This window comes from Colobus angolensis, unplaced genomic scaffold (genome assembly GCF_000951035.1).
Source record: "Colobus angolensis palliatus isolate OR3802 unplaced genomic scaffold, Cang.pa_1.0 Scaffold129, whole genome shotgun sequence".
Lineage (NCBI taxonomy): Eukaryota > Metazoa > Chordata > Mammalia > Primates > Cercopithecidae > Colobus > Colobus angolensis.
Genome location: NW_012114141.1, coordinates 8,666,906 through 8,691,203, shown reverse-complemented (window position 1 = coordinate 8,691,203; position 24,298 = coordinate 8,666,906). Strand labels below are relative to the sequence as shown.

Here is a 24,298-nt window from a genome sequence, read left to right as displayed (position 1 = left end):
TACTTGGAAAGAAAGAAAGAACAGTTAACCATTTATGGTTTTAGTATGGTGAAGTTTGTCAAACATACGAGATATTTATTATCTTCATTTCCCAGAGCCTCGAACCAGAAGAGAGTCAGCAGTGGGAAAGTATTTTCAGTTAAAGAGAGACAGTTCCTAAACATGGCGCTTTATAAACTAAAGGGGCCAAGAGTAAAGAGAGCGTGCCTGAAAGTTGTTGGAGGAGATGGTGATGTTTGGCAGTGGATATGTAACCAGTTCAGCTAGGCAGCTTTAGGTCTGAAGTGGGACATATACCACACTCACAGTGTCAGAGTTCTATTTCTGCATAATTAATTATCAGAAACTTGGTGCCTTAAAACATCACACATGTATTAGCTTATAGTTCTGTAGGTCAGAAGTCCAGCACAGATGTGGCTATGTTCTCTGTTCAGGGTATTATAGGGCTGAAATGAAGATGTTGGCTGGACTGAGTTCTCATCAGGAGACTCTGGGTTAAAAATCTGTTTCTCAAATTCGTTCTTGTTAGCAGAATTTAATTCCTGTGGTTGTAGAATGAAGGTCTCGCTTTCCTTGCTGTCAGCCTGGGGCTACTCTTACTGCCTAGAGGCCACCTGTATTCCTTTACATGTGGCCTCCATCTTCAGGCCAGTAAGGGCACATTGAATCCTTCTGTTGCTTCTGCAACCAGCTGGAGAATGTTCTTTGCCTTTGAATGGTTCATGTGCTTAGTTCACGCCCACTTGAACAATTGCTTCTCTTTTTATTGAGACAGAGTCTTGCTCTGTCGCCCAGGCTGGAGTAAGTGGCGCTATGTTGGCTCACTGCAACCTCCGCCTCCCAGGTTCAAGCAATTCTCTTCCCTCAGCCTCCCGAGTAGCTGGGACTACAGGTGTGCACCACTGTGACTGGCTAATTTTTTGTATTTTTAGTAGAGATGGGGTTTCACCGTGTTAGCCAGGATGGTCTTGATCTCCTGACCTTGTGATCCACCCACCTCGATCTCCCAAGGTGCTGGGATTACAGATGAATCTCTTCTTTTTGAAGTCAACTGTATGAGGTAGCATAACCTAATCACAAAAGTAATATCCACAAAATTAATAGTCCTAGAGATGATGTAGGGTGTGTGCAGCAGGAAGCAGGAAATCTTGAGGGTTATCATAGAATTCTGCTAAATATGTGTAGAGACACACATCTTTACCTGGACTTTAGGTTTATCATTTCTGTTCTCTGGCCTCAGTGTTTTCAATTTGTGGATCCTGTACCAATAGCTTCGGCATTACCTAGGAATTAGTAAGTAATGCAAATCAGCAGCTCCCACTCAGAAATCAAAACTTGAAGTAGGGGTAGGCAGACATCAGAAGTCTGTGTCTTAATAAGCCCTCTGGGTATTTCTGATGCTCACTAAAGGTTGAGAGCCGGTGCTCTCTGGACCAGGGTCAGCTAACAACAGCTGGTGCCAGAGAACTAAATCTGGCTGATGACTATCTTAGAAAGTAAAATCTTACTGGAACATAGGTAGGTCCATTTGTTTACATACTGTTTATAGCTGCTTTCACAATACAATGGCAGACTTAGCAGTTGCACTATAGAACTGATAACTCACAAAACTTTAAATATTAATTATCTGGCCCTTTCCAAAAACAAAAAGGTTTGTCTTCTCCTGCTCAGGAAGTAGATTACTTGATTGCTAAGGTTTCATCCAGCTCTAACTTGCTCTAATTTTGTACAGCTTCCATGTGAATCCCACAAAATTGCAATTTGAGATTTAGAGGCTCATTTCCCTAAAAAAAGATTAACCCTTGACTTTCATGTCTATTAAAGGAACTGAAAATGTGTCCTTTCTTCCAGACATGACTGCCACTATCCTTTCAGTCCTCTGATGGCTTTTTCTGTCTTAAGTGGAAATGAAGAACATTTGTTCACCATTCTTTCTATGTTAGTTTTTAAATATTCGAAGGCAATTAAGTCACTGCGTCTCTTCACAAAAATGTTGCCAATACCTTTAGCTTTCCCCTTATTCTTATTTGCTTATGCTTTAATCATGTCTGTTTTTCTGCTTTGGCTATTTTCCAGGTTGTGTACATCTTTCATAAATTATTAGATTTTCAACATACTTAGTCAATCTTTCTAGCGTCTAACTTAAAAGGACAAAGGTAAACTAAAAACAAACCAACCTGCCAATTGTCCAAGATTCAGCTCTTTTTTATTTTGTTAGATTTCTACGTAATGATGCATCTTCCAACCATATCTTTGCTTGTAATCCATCGAATGTGGCTGACATCCTTTACATTACTCTTTTTAAAATTGGTCAACTGTGGTTGGTTCTCACTTTCTGAGTCTGGCCTCAGTGATATTAAACATTTGTCATAATGGTTTTCACTATCATCTGGTATTTTTCATTGGCTGACCAGTTCATTAAACATACTCTGGGTACCCCACTTTCATTTTACATTCGTTTTCCCATTTCTTTCCATGTTTTCAATACCTGGCCAATGGATCAGTAAATTAACCTATCAGTGAAATCTCTGCCTTCTCTTTCCCTCATTTCATCACATTAAGTTTGATTTACAGTCTTGATATTTTCTAATCTGTAGCACCAAAAATACATGTGATTTTTTTGGTTGGTTGTTTTATTTCCTTTTTTTGTGTGTTTCTTTTATCATTCTTAGTCTGGATTCTTTTAGAAAATGTGTGTGTATGTGTGCGTGTGTGTTCCAAATATACGCAGCTTTATTGTTCTGTTTCCTTTGATTTCCCTTCTACCCACTTTAACTGTGATGTATATTTGTGCTTTTGGTAAAACAGATTTATTTGAGGGTCAGCCAGCTTTTCTAAGCTCTCCCCTTGAGGTATGCCTTGCCATTTCCTTTGGCAGATTAAAGCCTGCTTATCTGAAATATCTCATTACTGAAATAATCACTTTTAATTTACCAATTGTACAGCCTTTACCTTTCCAGAAACATAATGAATAACATAATTTGTTTCATGCCAATCAAATTTGCTTCCCATGTGCCAAAAATGTAGGGTTTTGTTTTTGTTTTTTACTGATGGAATATATTCACATAGGCTTTCTGAATCTATGACTTATATAAAATAAAAATAATTTTTTTTGTCGGAAGGTTTACCTTACCATATTCTTACGTTATAAGGGAAGGACTTAAGATGTCTTTCAACAGTATAATACTCTGAAATGTGATAGGAGAGTCTGAGTTCCTTGAAACAATTCTGTTACACTCAGATCTGTAATTGGAATTTACCAGTCAGTTGAGACCCAGCCCAGACTAGCTAAATGAAAATGTAGCTAAGGGCAATTCAATGGAAGACAACATTTTAAATATACAGAAATAAAATCCAAAGCATCTCCCTGCCTTGTGGCAGCAGCCATTGAAAGGCTGTGTGTGGAATATGGCGATGTAACGGACTGTCTGACTATGGGCTTGCCTACAAGGGTAGAGAAGAAAGGATATTTCTAAGCTGAACTGTGTAGCACTTAAGATTTAATATTTGAAAAAAAAAAAATAACCAACTAAAATTTCGGCTAGACTAATGGAATTCTTAAGCTACAGGCAAGACTGCCATAAACAGTTATTATCAAGATTTCCCCAGTCCCAATATGCCATCTAAAACTTTGGCTGGAGTAGTTGGTGTAAGCATAGCAAATAAACGTGAAAACCACTTATAAAATTGAATGGCCATGATTCTAGTCCGTGTGATTAGTAGAACATGTTAACTTTTGATAAAGCATTAGTCATCATATTTGATATTATTAGTTAAACATCACATGTGGCTATTTGCTAAAAGAAGTGGGTTGCAAACTCTGAAAATATGCAGGAAAGAACAAATTGTGGCCTACCAATGTCTTTTTATTACTATGTGATAATATTAGAAAATTGCACTTGTTTTTAGTTGATGGTTAGGGAAGATAATTTTATTTTATTAAATAAGAGAAAATGATTATTCCGAAGGAGAAGCCAGCAAGAACAAGAACTAAAAAAAAAAAAAGTTTTGCTTATTCTCTCACTATTGCTTTACCTTGCTTTAAAGGGCTTAATATCACATTTACTTTTATTGAAATTTACCCAGTGTATTCAAGAGAGTGGGTAACCAATAAATATTGGATGAATGTTTGTGAGAAAGAATGAGTGAGCCAAGAAGTAAATCTGAGAGGAATGAAAGATGAGGGCAGCCAAGAGAGAAGAGGTGACAGAACAGGTAACAAACTGAAAACAAGCTGAAAAGGGAGGAAGTGAATTAGTGTGACTCTATTTTTCCACTGATCATAAATAATATTAAATATTTATGTCCCAGATTCCAAGTCAGGTATCATATTTTGAATACCTACTATGTATTAGGCACTGAGCTAGTCTCTCTCATACAATATTTTGTCAGATAATGCCACACTCTCAGTTGATCACTTTCCAATTTTAAAGACATACACTTCTACGGGTTACCATGAGATCATTTAAGAGTGGGTATTTCCATATAGGATGACTTGGGGGTATTTTTAGTGCTACTCAGAGGCTGCCTCACTAACAGTTCTATCAAGGTCAAGTAAGTCACTTGGATGTGATTATTTCTCCAAATTGTTATTATCCCTCCCTGCTAGTCTCCCTCCCTCTAAACCTCCTTCCTTCCATCCCCTCCTTTTTGTCATTTCTCTCTCTTTTTATGTTGTTTCCTATGCCTACCACCTCACAATGAGCACATTGAAAACAGATACCTAATAGTATTAATGACATTAAATATAGTTTGCCATTTTCATGTCTTCTCTCTGGATTAGCTTTCAATGCAACAATGTCTTATTTATTCATTCACTGAAAAGTACTCGGGTGCCTATAATTTTCAAAACTTTCTTAGACACCATGGAAAAAAATTTAGATGATCCAGCCATGGATACTCCCCTTCAAAAGCTTAACTCAGAATCAAATTACTAGCAAACAAAATGTAAGTACCGTAAGAGATATATCGATTAATGATTTAAGCAATAATGCTAATAAATTTAATAAAATATATTCCATTATTTCATATCATTTTGATAAAATAATAATGAGTAAAAAAGGCAGTAAGAATAGTTACTATAATTTAGTATTTGCTCTATTAAGTATTTCTCCCTGTAAGCCTTACAGAAATCCTGGAATTTAGCTGTTATTCTTATTTTATAGAAGGAGAACCGAAATAACTGTTAATTTCCTTTGGACATGAAAACACTGGAATTTGGATGCAGGTTTCTGATGACAAAGCCTGTGCTCTTAAGCACTTAGAATACTCTGTAGAAGTCTGCAAAAGGGAAAACTGACTATCATGCTAAGTGGATGGGGTTGGGGGGTGGGTGGCAGGACCTTTCAGCTGAACCTTGAAGGGCAGAGAGCAGTTGAAGAACAACGTAAATTTACAAAATTTTTAAAAAGTAGTTTTCTTATCTTTGCTTATAAGGAGGACATTAAATTGCATAAATAGGCAAGAAAAGGTCATAAGGACATTGACAACTTGGGAAGCAAATATTTAGCACTTGGAAGGTATGATGACTTTTGAAAACTCTATGTGGTACAGATCAGAATCATTCAGGAAAATGCAGGGCCAATTTCAGAAGCCGTGCTTCTTACAGAATTTCTCTCCTCTCTCAGCAGGCATTCCTGCTCAAAGCAATTTGACTCATTCCGTTTGTTCTTCCTTTGGGATTAATGTCCTTTCAAAAGCACAAAATAATCTTTACAATTTAAGTCAAACAGGCCCCATGAATTTGAAGGGACTAACTCCAATTCTCTGAGGCTGTGATCAAAGCCGCTTCTCCAGTTTCCTTTTAGGGTTATTTGTTGTTGTGTTTTCTACAAAACGTTTGGGTTTACAGTGATTAGGCCACTCCACAAACTTCTCCTGTCTAAGACATATCAATAAAGAAGAAGAGCTATGAGGGAGCTGTATATTCTCAAGGCATTCAGTCACATTGGAATCATGAGCGAATCTCAAGTAGATTTACCAGTTCGCCACTGACTGTTGCAGAATGTCCAGGAATGAAAGTCTCCCATTTATTGAGGTACAAATGTAGGTCTCCAGTTATCTTCATAACCTGGGCAAGCTTTGACAGACAAATCTAAGGTTAGATGCCTTTCTTAGTCCTCTCACTGGCTTCTACCCAAAAGACGGCTGGACACTTTGCCAAAGGTATAAGGAAACTGTCAGCATTATTCATCTATCTGTCTTCCAAAACTTACAGAGGATTTCTGTGCATCTTTTAGCCTGCTTGATGACCAATAAGAATAGAGTTTCGGATGCTCTAATGTTGGGCATTTGTGTCGGGGATAGCAAACTGTGATTAACTGGATTAGATACTAGTATGTTGTGTTAAGGAATGTTCTGAGGCCAACTGGAAATGTAATTGATGAATAATATATGCCCTGAGTACTGGAAGGGGAGTGCTATAATGGATTCTTATACTTGGCTTATGGGGACAATAGAGATAATATGATTTTTACAAAGAGCGAGTACTAAAATCAATCAACCTATGTATGAATAGGTTGAATTAGCTGCTACAGAGTACTTAATTTCATAGATTCCCGTTTCCACAACTAAAAACTTAAATTATTAAGGGCTAACAGAATTGCTATGAAAATTAACAGCTTATGTATATATAAACTACTCGAAATTTAGAGTGGTTATTATTATTATTTTACTGGTTATCATTATTATTTGAAATTGGGACTGCTTTAAATAATTCAGTCTCTATGATCCACCATATACCAGCAGAATACGATTGCATTGCCAGACTATTTTACTCTAATTGTTAAATTAAATTTTTCTCTTAGAAATTTATTTAGGCCTGTGCTTTTCTAGACTCCCAAATTCGAAGGAATAGTAAGAGCACGAGCTTCTAGTAAATTTGCAGCCAAAGAAAAAGCGGATGCAATTTCTGTGGCATTCTGCATTAGTTAGTTAATTCTGGCTCAGCCTGAGTTGAGTAAAATGGATGGGAATTCGTTGTACAAGTCAAGATGCGTATGTGCCTCATGCCAAGTTCCAGATTTGTATATTTAGGCTGCAATTCACAAGAGGGTGAGAACATGATGATGTCAACCAGAAAAACCTGTGTTTTCTCATTAACCTTGGCCTCTGATCTTGTACTTCTGGTCAGTGCTGGGATTCTCATGGCCCAGGGACCCTCCCAAAAGCCTCAGATTTAGCCTTTAATGCTCATTATCTCCACTGACATGGTCCCCAGCAATGATAAGTCCCACTGATTATTTGCCTCCTTTTCATGTTAGTTTAGCTTTAATCCTTCCGTTTAACTGCACTATTTTATGAAGTCTTTTCTTTTATCATAATATAGATGTCCCTTTCGTTATGTGTTGCATCGGTGATAGCTCCTTAACCCTGATATGAGGACTTTCTTCTACCTGGGGTTATAAGCAGTGTATCTTTTTTTCTGGATTTGTAAATCCTGTATCTGCTGTCTCCTGGCCATTTAAATGTGAAAATGTAGGTCCTTTCCTTGGAGGCAATTTCTGCTCCCATCAATTGTTCTTTAAATTTGGTGGAAATCAGGACTTGGTAGATATTTGAAAAGGAGAGAGGTATAATACAGTACAAAACAAACAAACAAACAAAAAACAAAACCAATAGATATGGGCTTTGAAACCAGCCCTATCTGGTTTCGAATTCTACCTAGCTCTACTATTTAGTGAGTGGTTTATCTTGAGTAAGATGATCTTGCTAAACCTCCTTTTCTTCATCTGTAAAATGAAAATAAGGATATATTCATTGTTTATACAAATAATGCATGTAAAGTTATCCAGCAAAGAACCTAGACCATAATATACGCTCAAAGGGGCAGGACTCCTTATAAAAATAAAATATGGTTGTGTGGATCTTCTTGCTTGCAATCATTTAATAAGCATTTTATTTCTCTTCCATTTAAAGTAAATCCTTTTCGGGATTTCACAATTACTACAATTCCATTAGGAACTGATTTTACATCTTCTCCAAAGACTAAATGTTTCAGAATTAAAAGAAAATATAAAGTTAGGTTTGTTTTAAGCACAACCTGCCAGAAGAAACAATCACATTGCGGCCGAGACTAAACAGAACTCAAGTCAGCTCCACAGGGAATGTTCTTGAGGAAATTGAAATCAGAATATCTTTTTGGTATTATAGAGTTTGTAAGAATGTTCACCAAAGCAATGGAATCCAAGAACTTACAGTTCCTAAACCCTGGAAGCTAATGGATACTGCAAATGCTAGACATGTGCTAAATATAGGCCCTTAAAACAGTGACAGTGTGGTATTCACTGTTCTTAATAAATTTTATTTAATTTGATGATGGTGACAGTGACATGACAATAACAGTAAGATTTCCTAGGGAATTTGTGCCATGGTCTTTATGAAATAAAATTAGATTAAAATGTGGAAAACATCACAATGGAACATTGAGTGAAAACATTCACAATCAAGTGAATGCTTTTAGAGAGCTATCATCATTAATTAGAATTAGTTATGTTGAATGCAAACTTAGTTTCTATTTTGTTCTTCTAAACTATGCAGGCAAAATAAAAGGGACAACTGAACAAATAATGAGTTGATACAAAAAGAATACAAATCTAATACCTATGGAAAAACACATGATTATCTGGTAGACTCAACATATGGATAGTCTACAATATACTGGATTATAAACATTATAAACTTGTGAAGGCAAGATGCTTATGACATTGCTTCCTAAATAATCCTTTGCCTTACAAATGATTGCCTCTTAGTATATACTGATTTGATTTGCTTTGGTAAAGTTTAATCGAAACTAGCTTTTTGTTTATACATATTTTCTCTACCACCTTTTATCAAAAAAGTGGCAATCTCTGAATAAAATGTAGATATAAGGACTTACACTCTGGAAGCAGAATGTTGGTTGACAAATCCTGGCTCTACCACTTACAAACTGCCTGAACTTGAGCAATTGTTTTAACCTTACTATTTTTCCATTTCTTTATTCACTAGACTATTAAACGATCAAAGGAGCTATCCTACAGAGAGGACCCAGTACAGTACCCAGTGTGTGGAAGTAGAAATAATATTGCTTTTATGCCACTGGAATCAAGGGGAGTTGTTTACAAGATAGCATAAATTTACACCTAAAAATGAAATCCATGTTTAAGAAACTTATATAGAGGAAAAGATGTTAATAAAATAAAATGCCTAGGACTTAGTGTGTTTGGGCCATTTATTTTTCTGAAGAAAACAATAATGGGAGCTTAATTGCACTAAAAATCTTTGATAAAATGTTTCTCGCCTTTTAGCAGTGCACTCCAATAAACTCTGATAGTTTAATCCCCTTTTCTTTTCTAGTTCTTCAGAGAAGCTGCTGGTTTGTAAATGTACACCATTGTTAATTTGGACACAATAAAAAAGGGGTACAATATCTCAGCAGGCTGTGATGATTCAACTTCATTTATTCATTTGTTTGCTCACTCATTTTTTCATCCATCCATCCATCCATTTCTAAAACAATACACAAGTCACTTAATAGATACCAGGAACCTCCTAACATATAGAAGTCAAGAAAGAATGGAACAGATATTCTTCTTAACAAACAGCTTGCTCATATAGGGAGGCAGACATAGAGTCAAGTAGGTCTAGTAATGTTGGCTAGAAGGAAGCCTGTGCAGGCCAGAGCAGGGCACCAGGGAGTGATCTTTCTCCAGAGATGTCCAGGAAATACTGAATAGAGCAACTCATGCTTGAGCTGCATCCTGCACCAGGAATGGATGATTGGTTTTCTTTGCCATACTTCGATGTAGGTTTCAAGAGCAAGTTGGGTGCAAAGTAACTTAGATAACCCAAATTACATTGCTTACTATGCTTTCAGGGGTTATAATTTACATTTTATGATTCACATTTTGGGGTCTAAATTGCTAGTTGAAATGTGACATTCCAAAAGTGAGTTTTATTAGATATTCTGGATTGAATCAGTTCCTGTCTATGCCTATAAGACGTATTTACCCATACGTATAGTGTCCCACTCTACTTTTCCTTCCCAGAGTTTTCAGGATAATTGTCTCCACTGGTCTCCATTATGATACCCTCACTCATTCCTCACCCTCCTCAAAAGTGGCTTCTCTTTAATGTGACCCACATAAATGACTGCCCTTAAATGACTCATGAAGGTCACCAAAAATCTCCATGACATTAAATCTATCAGACATTACCATCTTACTTGATCCTTCTGCAGCCTGAGACGATGTTGACCATTCTTTCCTTTTCTAAACAGTCTCTCCCTTTTGCCTAGCCCCATTGGCACAGAGAAGTTCATGCAGGCAAGTCACAGTTAAGAGGTCAGATCATGAATAAACAAGACCATGTAACAAGACTTTAGCATCATTTTTTCTTTTTAAAGTGTGAGATGACCGAAGCCTAGATATCATGAGTGAAATTTCCCAGAGACAGATATAGCAAGGCAGGTTTAACTGCCTACATTAGCTCAGTTTAAACACTTGACCATTAATGAGACTAGATTTTGACACAATTTGTTAGCAGAAATGAAAACTTTGTGATTGTACTTCCAAGGGTTATCTGATACTAATAAACATTCATTTGCCCTAGGACTGGCTCCTTTATGCATGCTTGGTTCAAAGATGTGGTATCATTTTTATCTAAAGCACACATTATTCATTAGTATTTATTTAATCATTAACTTTTTGAAAATTTAGGTTGTTCTTTGAGTATTGTCATCATTGCTCACACATGAAGAGTCATAGACTGCCACGGTCATCCCTAGAAATGGACGATGATTCCTTTCTGGCATGGTCACAACAGTGTCTGGCTTCTGACAGTGACACATTCAGTTCTGAGAAAACTCTTCTCCTCAATCTAAAAAGTCGAAGGACCCAGGAGAAAGCACGAGTTGCTCTCCCATCAGCAGTTCATTTTGAAACAGACTGTATCAAGCATCTTATCTGCAAATTATTTGCTGCTTGAGAACTTTGCTTTGCACTGGAGCTGTAATGTCCAACAGCACCTTCTGTGAGAATGGAAGTGTTTTGTATCTGCAATATGCAATACAGAAGCCTCTAGCCCCATGTGGCTATCAAACATTTGAAATGCGGCTAGTGTGACTGAGAACTGAGTTTTTTTTATTTTTACTAATTTTAATTAATTTAAATTTAAAATAGTCACATGTGGCTGGCTAATGGCCACCATATTGGACATCCCAGCATGCTACCTCTTTTATTAGTTATAACTGATGGTGTGAAATTAAATTTTAAGAAATTCCTCTTGAGGGAAATTTTGTGATTTTATATTCTATATCACTAGCGGTAAACTTGAGAGGAATTTTCCAGGCAAAACTTTTGATTTCCTATAAAGCAGGCACCTGTCCTGAATTATTCACTATCTACCTGACAAAGGGGCTGCAGTACAGAGGGATATTTGGGGTTAAATATTTAAAACTCCTTGCCTGACACTCCTAACATAATTTTTCTCTATTATGTTCCAGGCATCAGAAATTGTCATCCAAGTTAGTTAAATAAATGAGAGATCCCATTTTTCTTCTAGTGGAGACCTTGATTCAGGATATTGGCAACTGGATGATATCAGTGTTTTGATTTTGGTCATGGCATTTAATGACAGTGACAGATAAAATACTATTAGTGCTTCTTTCCTAGCTTCCTTCCAAGTGTGTTGAGGTGACTTACTGGAATATTTAAATACCACAACTGAAAATGAATAAATAATTTGGACAAGGGGAAAACCCAGATCACTTCCATGTGATTTCTTTCATGAGAAAAGATCGAATCACTGACCACTGACATGGGCAAATGTTTTTGAATCAGTATTTCCAGAATGGAGGTCCAATTGCCCTGACTCATACTCCCATTCTCACCTCATTCCTCTCTGTGGTCAAAAGCAGGATGTATGAGACAGCAGTCACCATCCTGTGTGGATTAGGGCTGACAACTTGCCCTTATGGGATCAGACCTTGTTTCAACATTTGAGTTGACCTGCTAAGGCCAGTTCACATTAGGTCAATGAGGAGCTTTATCCTAAGGTAGCAAGTGCTGGATCAACTTTCTGAAACCTAGTCGGTGAATCAATAATCCTAAACAGAGGAGGGGGGTGGGGGGAACAAAAGAAAAAAAAGACAAAAGAAAAACACAACGAAAGAAAAATGGTTACCAAATCATACTAAATGTAAATATTATATCAAAATATGGTTTTAGTTATTCTGTTGCGAACAGAGATGGGAATTGGATGGAGCTTGGATGACTAAGGTTTAAGGAAACATGGTAAACACACAATTTGCCTAGACAAAGAGTAAAAAATCCCAACGGGGAATTGCCCATTGTTATCCGCAACCGACAACCTTGAATATTTGAGAAGCAGACATGCAAGGGAATGTGGCAAACACATACTTATTTATCAAATTTGGCCAGTAGATGTTAAAGAAAGTAAATTTGAGGGGTTTTGAAATATATTTGATACGATATTCATATCTTTCTGGATTCTTCTTCAAATATAAGGTAGTGCCAGCATGTTCCCATGCTGGGGATAAAAATCAGGGATAAATACTGAATATTCCTTTACAAGGAATGTAATCCTTTCTCCCTCCTTCCCTGCCTCCCTCCCTCCCTCCCTCCCTTCTTTCCTTATAAAAACCTTCCTTTAATAAAAATTGCTGGCTTTATCAAATTATGTCTGGGAACTAATTTGACAAAATGATTCTGTAAGGTGTTTTTTCAAATTGTTATTTTGTTTTGTTTTTATCGTATTGTTGTTGTAGTTCAAAAGCTATTTGTATCAGTGCATTAAAAATCATTAGGATTGCTCAGTTTCTTTCTGGTAAGATATTTTGCTTCCTAGAAGCTTGACTTTTGATTTTATAAATTGAATATTATAAGAGATACCTGGCAGAATTGTGTGTTTTAAAGGAATTAAGAGGATAGAAGGCTAATCCATGCCAATTAATGAATAGATGTATTAAATTACCTATATTCTCTAGCTTTACTCCCACCCTGGCTGGCCAATTCCATTAATTACAGCACTCCATAGCCAACATTTTGGCCGAATCAAGTTTTGCTTCTTTAACTGAAGAATGATGATATTCTTAAATTTGGAAAGGTGAGCTTTATTTTTCATAAATGTTTGCAGCCTGTAGGCTGGCTATTCTGACAGGCTGGGAAGCATAGTCTCCAGGCAGAAGCCAGAAACAGACACTTCAAGGAAGGGACAAAGGGAACAGGAATTTATGCTGAAAGAGGTGGCCAAATACATGTATAATAAGCTATATAAGGAGTCATGAATATTTATGAAAGTAGAAGATGTACATGCACAACTGAGCTCTGTGCCTCTCCATGGGACCTATGTTCAAAAAATGGAGATGTTAGCATGATCCAAGGCTGAAGTCTGGAGCCCTCTGATGTCAAGTAGCGTAGCAGAGGACATAAAAACCTTCACTGTGTATTCTCCCTAGACTGGCCAGAAGCACTCTGCCATCAGTGGTCTCTTACCCAGAAGGAATGCTGGTCCATTGTTTTGCGGAAACTGTAAAAGGGAGCAGCATCAGTTGTTTGGTTGAAAGGGCTAGTTTCTGGTTAGCCCACAGGGAAGAAAGGCTAATGGCTGTTAGTGAGGGAGGGGGTGTAAGTAGGTGTGTCTGATCTCCCATCCCTTCATGGCTGATAACTCAGTTTTCAAGGTTTCTTTGGATTCTCCTTGGCCAAAGTGGGTTCGTTCAGTCGGGGTGGAGGGGGAGGGGGGCCTTAGGATTCCATTTTATTTCTCAGCCTTTAGGCTATTATTTATTTTCTACTTCTTATTAGTAGGATCAGATCTAAAGTTTTGATGCCCACTATCACATAGACCCCTGAATTCCTATAGTGAGTCCCTCTCTTGCCCCATGGACACAGCAAATTCTAACTGAAATATTTGAAAATGGATTTGAATAATTATCCATGTATATCAAATTAGTTGCTTATTAAATACTTAGGATATAATATTATACAAAATGCTCTATATGATTTCCTGCTATATGTGAATGTTTGGAGTTTAGTAATGTAATCATAGCTTATTATTGAAATACACATAATTTCAATATAGGTAAGTATATATTTCAATATAAATAAGTGCATATATATTTTAATATAAATAAGTGTATATATTTCAATACAGATAAGTTGATGAAGGGAAAAGATAGTAAAGATACTATAGAAATTATCCTATCAGGAAATTAGATGTTTCTGCTGTTTTCTATAAATATATACATATTTTAATGATGCACAAAATTCTCCACTGGCATGAATATTTAACAGTGGCAATCCCTGATCATTTTGAACTTCAGTTTTGTCACCTGGGGAAATGAAAGATTAAATAGTAGATTAAGGTTAAGGTTAAGATGAAGTTGTCAGGCAGGATATCTATGACTGACGAACACTGAATGGATCGAGTGCAGAAGTTCAAGGTTTAAAGAGTTGTATTATGGAGTTGTATACTCCACCTCACTCTCATGGAGTATTTCAATATATTAATTTACAAAGTAATCTCTTATTGTGATCATTCTTCTGAGGTAGTCAAGATAAGTAAAGAGAAAAAAATGAAGGTAGCTTTAAAATTACCTTGACTGACTGCTTTCAGAAAGCCTCAGGAGCTGCTTTGGAAGTTCTTTGGTTCATTAAAAAATATATTTCTCATGTGGTGAGCACCAATGGGTCAGCAACTGTGTTAGGGCACTTTATATATATTATCTAATACAATAAGTTTCAACTGACAACCACTGGTTTAGAGTTCCTATTTATCTGTATGAATTATCAAAACAAACATGTCTAAATTTACATATTAATTTGCTTTTCAAAAATGCAAACTTCTGAAATGAATGTATCTTACTTTCTCGGTCTCTATTAACAAATACTTAGGAATTAGTTACTCTGTTTTTCTCTTTTTCAAATTCACAAGTTAGTACTTTTGTGAATACGCAGTTCTTATAAATTGACCAAAGCAATATTTATTATGTTTATTCTATAGTTCACTATTTGCAACTTAAATTCTAAACATATACTAACAAAAACATCAAAAAAGGAGGGAGAAAAAGTTTGTGAACATGAATGATCACTTAATTTACCTTAATTATTCAATACCTTATTCAGTATTAATTATTACTATTCTTGTACTAATAAATGTTTTTGTCATTTGTTGACTTTAATGTCATATAACAAATTTTGGTATGGAGAGATAGTAACTTCTCTGAAATCAGATGAATTTGTTAAAACTGTGTAATAAAACAGCATAGGCTATGAAACATGTGGTACTAGATATAGACAGAGTTTATATATTTTTCTGACCCTACTCCATGGAGGTTTTAAAAGACCTGCCTCAAATTAAGAATATTAATATTTCCAGAAGTGTGACATTGTTGGTAAACATTAACAACAAAACTTCCTCACCTATAGAAATGTCTACAAATTTATTATATATTTTCATGTTTATAGTTATCAAGGTAATTTTATGATAAGTAAAATAATAAATGTGTATTCATATCTTAAATGCAATCATTTCTATTTAAATATGGGGAAATGAAATAGCTATTTTCTCAAAAAGAATATTTTAGTTTGCTTTACAGATGAAACATATTATATTTGCCAGTTTTGATTTTGCACTCTTTGCAAATAGTATTCTTGTTGCTGAGCAAGTACAGATTGGTACAAGTAAAATATTTTAGGACTAATCCAGATTTCAAAAGCAGAAATTTTAGTCACAGATAATTTTGAAGCGGTAGCTTCAATTTCGTGCCTCAATATCAGTGCTATAGGTTTGGAGGCAAGCATCTATTTTAAAATAAAGCAATTTTATATTTTACTTAAACACCCGAATTGCTGTATCCTGGTGTCACAGATCAAGTCATTCCGAAAGTGAGCTCTGAGACTTTACTGGGGAGTGCTCATGGAAACATCATTTGTGAGAAGTGAGGGATACAGGATTGGGAAGAGGAAGGAGCTGGACCGTGATGTAGTCACAGCAGAGGCCCCAGCCTATCCTAGATGCCATTAGCAACTTTGGAGGTAAAATAGAGCTTCAGAGTTGTCCTGCTTTGAGGCGAGCGGGCAAAGCCAGTAAACTCCTGCATGAATCAGTCATTGCTTGAGGCTATCAAACCCTCCACTTAGGAGGGTCACCTTAGGTGAGGCAGCTCCCTTTGGCCCAGGGCAATTTGTAAAGAAGCTCTTGGGCCAGGGAGTGCCTTGGTGCTGAAGGGGGCTCTGGGAATCAGACCCACAGCATCCCCTACACCTGTATTTGCATAGCAAATAGTCTAAAAATATGTAGCCACATGTCCTCTGCTTTCCTACAATCTTATACATTGCTCCCTTCTAACAGGTGAGAAGAGATGAGCTTAAATATTTTTTCGAACTGTCTAAGGTTTTTATGACTCTTCTTGGATGAATTTTTTTAATCCCTTAGGAAGGAAAAACTCTAGTTGCAACACTGAGAGAGGACCTTGAACTGTTTATACAAGTATAAATGAAATAGATATCCTAAAAGAGAGAATGGGAAATTAAATTTACCTGATAATTGAATGGACATATTTTTATTATTTATGTCTCTCATTGTACTAGATAAAAAATCAGCTCGAGCTATTCCTTCACTTCTTTGGATACCCTAAACCAGAGGAGGACTTAAAGTGAAACAACTGTAGAATATTTTCTTGCTAAATTGCATCCTTGTTATTATAAGCATGGAATTTTCTGCGGAAGCAAGATAAACTACTGAAGAGTTTATCAACATATTTTTTTCTCTACATGATGTTATGTTGTTAACCCTTACCTAATTTCTGAAATCTTAGAATCAAACCAAGTGAATGTATATGAATATCCTTTGCAAAGAATGATGTGTGACACAAATGAAAGTAATTTAGGGCTGGGCATGGTGGCTCACATCTATAATCCCAGCACTTTGGGAGGCCGTGGTGGGTGGACTGCTTGAGCTCAGGAGTTTGAGACCAGCCTGGCCAACATGGCAAAAACCCATCTCTACTAAAAATACAAAAACTAGGTGGGCATGGTGGCATGCGCCTGTAGTCCCAGCTACTCGGGAGGCTGAGATGAGAGGATCAGCTAAGCCCAGGAGGTTGAGGCTGCAGTGAGCCATAATGGTGCCACAGCACTCCAGCCTGGGCAATAGAGTGAGATCCTGTCTCAAAAACAACAACAACAAAAATAAAAGTAATTTAAAATTATTTCTTAAATTTCACCACATCACTGATTTCAACCAAAGCTTACTTTGCTTCTGAGTTTTTGTTTTTGAAACAGAGTCTTGCTCTGTCGCCCAGGCTGAAGTACAGTGGTGTGATCTCGGCTCACTGCAACCTCTGCCTCCTGGGTTCAAGTGATTCTTCTGCCTCAGCCTCCCAAGTAGCTGGGATTACAGGTGTGCACCCCACGTGTAGCTAATTTTTGTATTTTTAGTAAAGATGGAGTTTCTCCATGTTAGCCAGGCTGGTCTCAAACTCCTGACCTCAAGTGATCCATCCGCCTTGACCTCCCAAAGTGCTGGGATTACAGGCATGAGCCACCATACCCGAACTTACTTCTGAGTTTTTTAAAGATGCACCATCTAAAAAGTTATTTTGGGTTTTAAACTTTTTATTAAAAGAGAAATTTCTAACAACACTAAACTCATGACAGGTCTATCACCAAAGTTTTACAGATGCCCTCTCTAAAAATGGTTACACACTCACACTCAATACACTACCAAGTGGACAATAAAGTAAGTTTATAGTGTACTCTGGTGAATGTAGACTTGTTATATTTCGTTGTTATCTCTATTTGTTTTGACATCTGCCCTTTATTTAGTGCCTTGTACTACTTTGCAAATTAGTTTACTGGTTATAGACTTCAGTTACTGACTTTGCTATTGTTGGCTGTGCTATTATTATTTCAAGAAAGAAGGTAAGACAGTGGGGGAAAATACGGTTTTTTCTTAATTTGGCTCCAGCTGATTTTATACCTGGGAGCAGGAGAGCTGATGGTTCTTGTGTATGGTTAATTAAATCCTGTGCTGATGGCTTCTGTTATAGGTACTAAGTCATCTAGCTTGTTAGCAGATCCTCTGTGGCCCCATAGGGTTGGATTTATCATTGGGGAATCATTTTCAGAATGTTAATTTTGTGCTCAGGTAACTGATTGAGGGCAAGATGATGTTCTGTGTGCAGTTGGCCAGAGAGTTTGTTGTGAAATTTGTAAAGGCAATTTATACGAGGCGACTCACTCTACTTTGTTTTTAAAAATGAGATGGCAGGCAAGTGGCACAAGCGTGTCTCCTAGAATTCTTTACTGTTAGACAGAAAAATATCCCATTGCATTTTGTTTTCCTAATGCTTGTTGGATTCTCACCAGCAGGTTTTTACAGTCTGTTGCTTGCCTCTCAGATTAGAAGAATGCTGGCATATTTTAACAGTTTCCTAGGATTCAAACAGCCTTTAATTAACAGCAAATTGATGTTTTGGAATGTTACCAAAATATGGGGGACTGAACACTAAAGATGGGTTTCCATCCTTCCAGCTCCTGAGTGTGGTGGAGTCCTATAACAGGGGGCAAAGGTATGTGCTCTCTTGCAAAAGGCTGGCTACTTACTGGCATGCAAAGGGGATGTCTTTGTTGGCATAATATTCCCACTGCCTGCTCAACTGTGGCCATCTAAATTCCACCTACTCATGACTGGGAGGAAGGCAGGGAGTTGTTGAATAATCAGAGCTGTAGGGGTGCTGAACAGTTCAGACATCGTAGCACTGGTTTTGCTGGTTTTTAATCCTCCAGTTGCTAGAGCAGTAAGGTACAGCTGCCTGAGTTTGAGGTTAAATTTCTTGTATGTGCCAGGTTCATGTCATCCTGCTGCCAGAGTTTTGGATGTGGTAGCGAAGAGCAGTTCTGTAAAATAATCACTCAGACTTAATGCATATTGTGAGTGGTTTCGTTTTCAAAGAGGGATGGGCGCATGATGAAGGGGTCTTCCCTTTGAATTCAGAGATCTTGGTTGCAAATTTGTGACTGACCCAATCTGGAGCTCTAGGCAGGAAAATAAAGACAGGTTGGGGCATTTGAAATGTTGATGTTACTTACATAACCAGATAGTTATAATCAAAGGAAAATGGAGCAGTTCAACTAGCTCCCTCTGCCTAATGGCAAATTTGCTCATTGGCCAGTTCCCAGTTGAGGTCAATAGAGTCCATGTCTTGTTTTTTCCAGTGGCCCACAAAGCTGGCCTTTTTGTCTCAAAAGCAACTTTGGTGTTTTTTTCCATGGTGGTGTCCCTGATTGCTCCCTTTGCTCTGGTCTTCACAGGTGGTACATGCCAGAGTCCTGCTCTCCCGGCCCTTGTCCGTCCACCAGCCCCTCCTCTGCAACCATCGCTGGATATTAAACCATTTCTTCCCTTTCCTCTTGACACTGCAGCTGCAGTCAACCTGTTCCCCAATTTCAATGCGGTAAGTACCTGCCGAATTTGTCTTTGCCTGAGTAGAAGGTATTGGAAAACCTTAAAGGCCAGGGTTGATTTGGTCACTGCCTCCATTTTGCTATATTGTTCATTGCATGGTTTGTCTGGAAGCCATAATGAAGTTAGTTGTTTGCCTGGTTAGGCAAAATCCCCAGAACCAGGCTCCTTCAAGGAAAAATGAAAAGAGATTCGATCCGATTGGGTTGATCATGACTTGATGTCTCCCCTCTAGTGTCTTCTGGGCAAGAGCAACAAATCTATAGCTTTGTAGGCATACATCCAAATTGAAACAATGTATTTATTAGAGAGAACATTAGAATTTCAGCACGTATTTAAAAAATTAAAAATGTGTTTCTTCTATCTACTTTAATTTCCAAATCTCTTACGTTTTTCTAACTTAATAAATAGGACCTTGACAATGACAGCAGTGATTATGTTTCAAATATACAGCACTTTCTTCCTGCCATTAACTTAAAACAACTCAGGGTTCTGGTAGCAAGAGTTTTAGTGTGTGTTATTGTTGCCCAAGTTAACTCTCGTATTTCTTTGTTTCTTTGGGCTTTGTCAATAGCCTCTCAGCACAGGTTCGATAACTTTCTTCCCTCTATTTTCACTTTTAAGATGTCTTTGTGTAAGTTGGCAGATGCATCATTTTCATCATCATGTGTTTCTTTTTCTGCAATCAGAGTATTCTTAGGATGAAAATTGAAATAAGGGTTGAAAAGGTTAGAAACAAGTAAGTGACATTTTTCTTTTGAATATTATCTATTCAGCCTTCAGATAACAACAGTGGTTGTTATAAGGCAAGTCTGAGCTTGTCAATGACAGGACATGTCAGTGCAACCAGAGCAGGAAGGATTAAGATGAGAGGTTACGTAAATAATACAACTTTCTCGTTGCAATATCTTGTCCCCATGATGGATTTAAAAATATATATATTTGGCTCACAATTAAATAATTCTTCAGGAGACAGCAGTGGGTCTTATTTTCTTTAACAGTACTTTGTCACGTGGACTTTGGACATGTCAATGAGTCAGTACAGTTATATGCTAGTGCTTGCTAAAAGGCAAGGGAGAATCAAAATGACCTCTTTGCTTTTTGTAGGGAGAGGAATTTTCAAAACCTTGTTTTGAAATTGATATTTCATAAATAAAGCAACATAAAGATCACCTTTACAAAATATAGGTTTCTAATTCTAGGTGTTTCATTAAGAGGAGAGGAAATCTGCTTAGCATCAAATTCCCTTATTCCTAAATGAATACACTGAAGTCCTCTGGGTTCCCTTTCCCTGATTTCTTGCCTGCTCTTCTGTTAAGTGGTTTCCTGGCACAGCCTGGTGTCCCAGACACCCAGGGGATTACCCATCAAGGTGCTTTTTCTGGCCTCTGAGACCACTTGGCATCCCATCCCATGTCAGCTTAAGAGCATTTTAGGTAAAATTCCTGGAAGGCCATAAAAGGCTGGATTTAAAACTTTTGATCTGCCTCTTGGGAAATACTAATAACAAAGTGATTAATTTGATTGACAATGAATATCATTTAACATAAAACAAAGATGAGAGATGTGTTGAATTACATGACCCTGAGCAAATCTCTTTACCTTCTTTGCTGCTATTCCCTCATCTTTAAAATAAAAGATGTGGACCTGATAGTCTCTTCATTGGGAGGTTATACCATTCAGAGATTTGTAGGTTTTTTTCATGAGCAAAGGCAGCGTTGCGTGGTGGTCAAGCTGAACTCTGTAGCTACACTGACTAAGTTCAAATCTCAGAACTGCCTCTTACCATAGATATGACCTTGAATGGGTCACAAGACTCCCATGGGCCATCATGTCTTCATCCATATAATGGGACTAATAATATAATATGCCTCATCGGTCTGTGGTAAGGGTTGTGTGGGTTAAATCATTTAGAATGGGGCTTGGTATATAACAAGCGCTATCTGAGTGATAAGCAGCGTGCTCATAAGTAGCTTGTAAACCCTTCTGATTCTGAATTCACAGTTCCTTGGCTAACTGATTGCAAAAGTTTGACTTGATTCTTTTTCCTCTATCATGGATTTTAACTTGTGTTGATGTTTATTCTACTTAAACCAAGAGGCCCTCTGTTGCTCCAACTATTGCTTTTTCCTTGGTTACTCCCTTCCAGTGCTGGTCAAGATATAGCCAGACAAGGATGAAGTCATTCTTTGCTTCCAACGGAAGTGAATTGTTGGAAAGCCCATAATAAGGTAGCTTTTGACTGAGAATTAGGGCATAGAACATCTTCTTTGGTAACAGTCTGAGTTCTTGATTTTGTAGCAGATGTGAATCACAATCCAAAAATTCAGTATGTATAAAACATAATTTTTACGGCCATAAATTGACTTTATTTCTCATTCAAGAGAGCCCATTTCATCAGGCTGGAGGGAAATCTACTCTAATTTTGTTTCAGGATATGCTAAGGTTTTGGACTCTAATAATTATCTAACAGGTTATAAGGCTTTGGTGGGAGACTTCCTCTGGTCATCAAGTTATTTATCCACATAGGCATTCATGAGATGGTCAGCACCCAGCTATCATGGCCCTTTAGGCACCTGCCTCTCAGCTTGTTCTGTGCCATGCTTAGACACACAAATTTGCAAGTCTGTCAGCAGTCCCTCCTACCTAGATCCACAACACAGCTATCCCTTCTTTGACGATAAGTGATGAACTCTGCCACCCAACAACTTTTACCCATATGACCTTTATAAAGCAAAGTCCATGATGATCAGAGTCTGTCTGCCTGGTGATCAGAGACTATATTCTTCCGCTGATGATATGAATATGCAGTCATCTCTCTATTTGGGATAAAGTTGGCAGAAACATAAAGGAAAAATTTTTTAATGTATGCTTATAAAATGTATAAAAATATAAGTGGATATCTCTGATTATTATCTTCCACAAGAGCATAAACCATGAGGTTTGGGTGTGAATCAGTAAGAATAATGAAACGTCTATAAAACTAAGCACAGTTAGGAGGGAAAGGAAACAGATATAGAATCAGAACTGAGTTATGGGTATAAAAGAAGACATTCAATGAGACTATCAGGATCCCTTAGTCTCCTCAAAGACAACTTCTAAGGAATCACAACAGAAGCTATTCTCTAGAAATGTATCCCTTGATGTTCTAGTAGCTTTCACACAAAAGAAAGCTTTCCTGGGATTCCTCACGTATTTCCCATCCTGCCCTTTAATCTCTCAAGACATTAGAGTTTCAGTGCTTAAAAATATTCTGATCCCAGTGATCCCGTTCTGAATTTATATTTCTTGAAACAGTCACAGGAGTAGATAGATGATGTTTAGGAAAGAAATATTAGAAAGGGGCTTGAGCTTAGTTCATTCAGACAACTGCTAGTTATTCAGCAATTATTCTCTAATTGTCTGGCATCATTATGTGCCAGAAACAGTGATAACAGATTATGTTATGACCTCTGCCATGAAAACAATTCAGTTTGTAAAGGTGAAGTTGACAAATAAGGAAATTTTTGTTAATAAAGTATGTTTACACAGAAAGATGTACAGCATACAATGTTAGCTTGAGTATAGGAGCAAATGGCTATATGGTTGTCTTAGTGAGGGCTGGGTGAAAAAAATAGAAACTATTCTAGGCATTTGAACAGGAAATAATTTAATATAAGGATTTAGGTGCATACAAAACCTTTGGGAGTATTCCACAAACAGGTCAGAGAAGACTGTTGCTAGCTCTCGTTTTTTTCTGTTCACTTTCATGGAGTCATGGAGTTGCAGACACAGGACACTCAGTAATCCAAGTTATTTCCATCCAAATTCTGTGAAATACTTCTCTTTAGTGGCATCTAATACACATCTAAGACACCTGTGGCCATATAAGCCTCAGGCTTCCAGTCTTTGGGATGTAAAGCAGTGGTGGCCCTGGTGCTGAGATGCTACTGATAGAAGGGAAAGCACTATGCAGAATCAGAAAAGCTGAATGTCTCTGTAACTGTGGACAAAGGCTAAATCTATCAGAGCCCCAGTGTCCTGTACAATAAAATAAAGAAATAATTTAAAAACCCAGATGCTTAGGTTTGATATCAGAGGTATAGCTGGCTTTTAAAATGCTAGAGATTCAAGGAGAATGGCTTGGGCCAGACTTTGGGATGTTGTTCAGAATGGAAGGTAATCATGAAAAAATAGCCACATTTTATGACAGTTTTCTCCTGGGGTCTCACCATTTCCCTTTTATTCTTTATTTTTCTAACATATTTTCTTCATATTCTAACTCATAGTTGTGACAATAATAAACTTTTAGAATGTCGTTGAAAAAGTGCTACTTTTGGAGAATGTGTTCATGAGGACTGACTGAGCATGATTCCATGCCCCCATCCCTATGGCTGTATATCTAGTTGGTATAAAGATTAAATGAGGAAAACTGACTTTCTGTGCCTGCAGATGCCAGATACTCAGTAAATATTTAGTTATTCTGCCTTCTAGGAGATGCACAAGGAAGAGTGAGGTCACATAGAAAGTAAAGAGGCAGAATAAAAGAGCAATAAAAGAGGATAACTATTTTGCTTTAGCTAGCTTTGGCTGATGGTTCTTTAACATTAAAAAAATGTAAATTAGCATAGAAAATTTGACACTGTGCTGCTCCTCTGTATAATATGATTTTATCATGAAAGCAAGAAGAAAGAACAAAGAGAAGAGGGGGGAGAGAGGGAGATAAAGAGAGAAAGACAGAGAGAGAGAGGAGAGAGAGAGAGAAAGAGAGAGAGAGAGATCAAGTCCTAGTAGTTGACTCCACTCTGGCTCTTTCTAGTTCTACAAAGGACCAACTGCTGGAAACTTGAGT

At 37.3% G+C, this 24,298-nt stretch overlaps 1 protein-coding gene across 1 annotated transcript in view; it reads left to right on the top strand.

Moving 5' to 3' along the window:
• The window catches only part of LOC105505784 (zinc finger protein 385D), a 357,162-nt gene that overhangs the window by 67,050 nt on the left and 265,814 nt on the right, over positions 1-24,298 (top strand). The window contains exon 2 of the mRNA XM_011933741.1: positions 19,317-19,459. Coding sequence (XP_011789131.1) covers positions 19,317-19,459 — 143 coding nt within the window. The remainder of the gene's footprint in view (positions 1-19,316; positions 19,460-24,298) is intronic.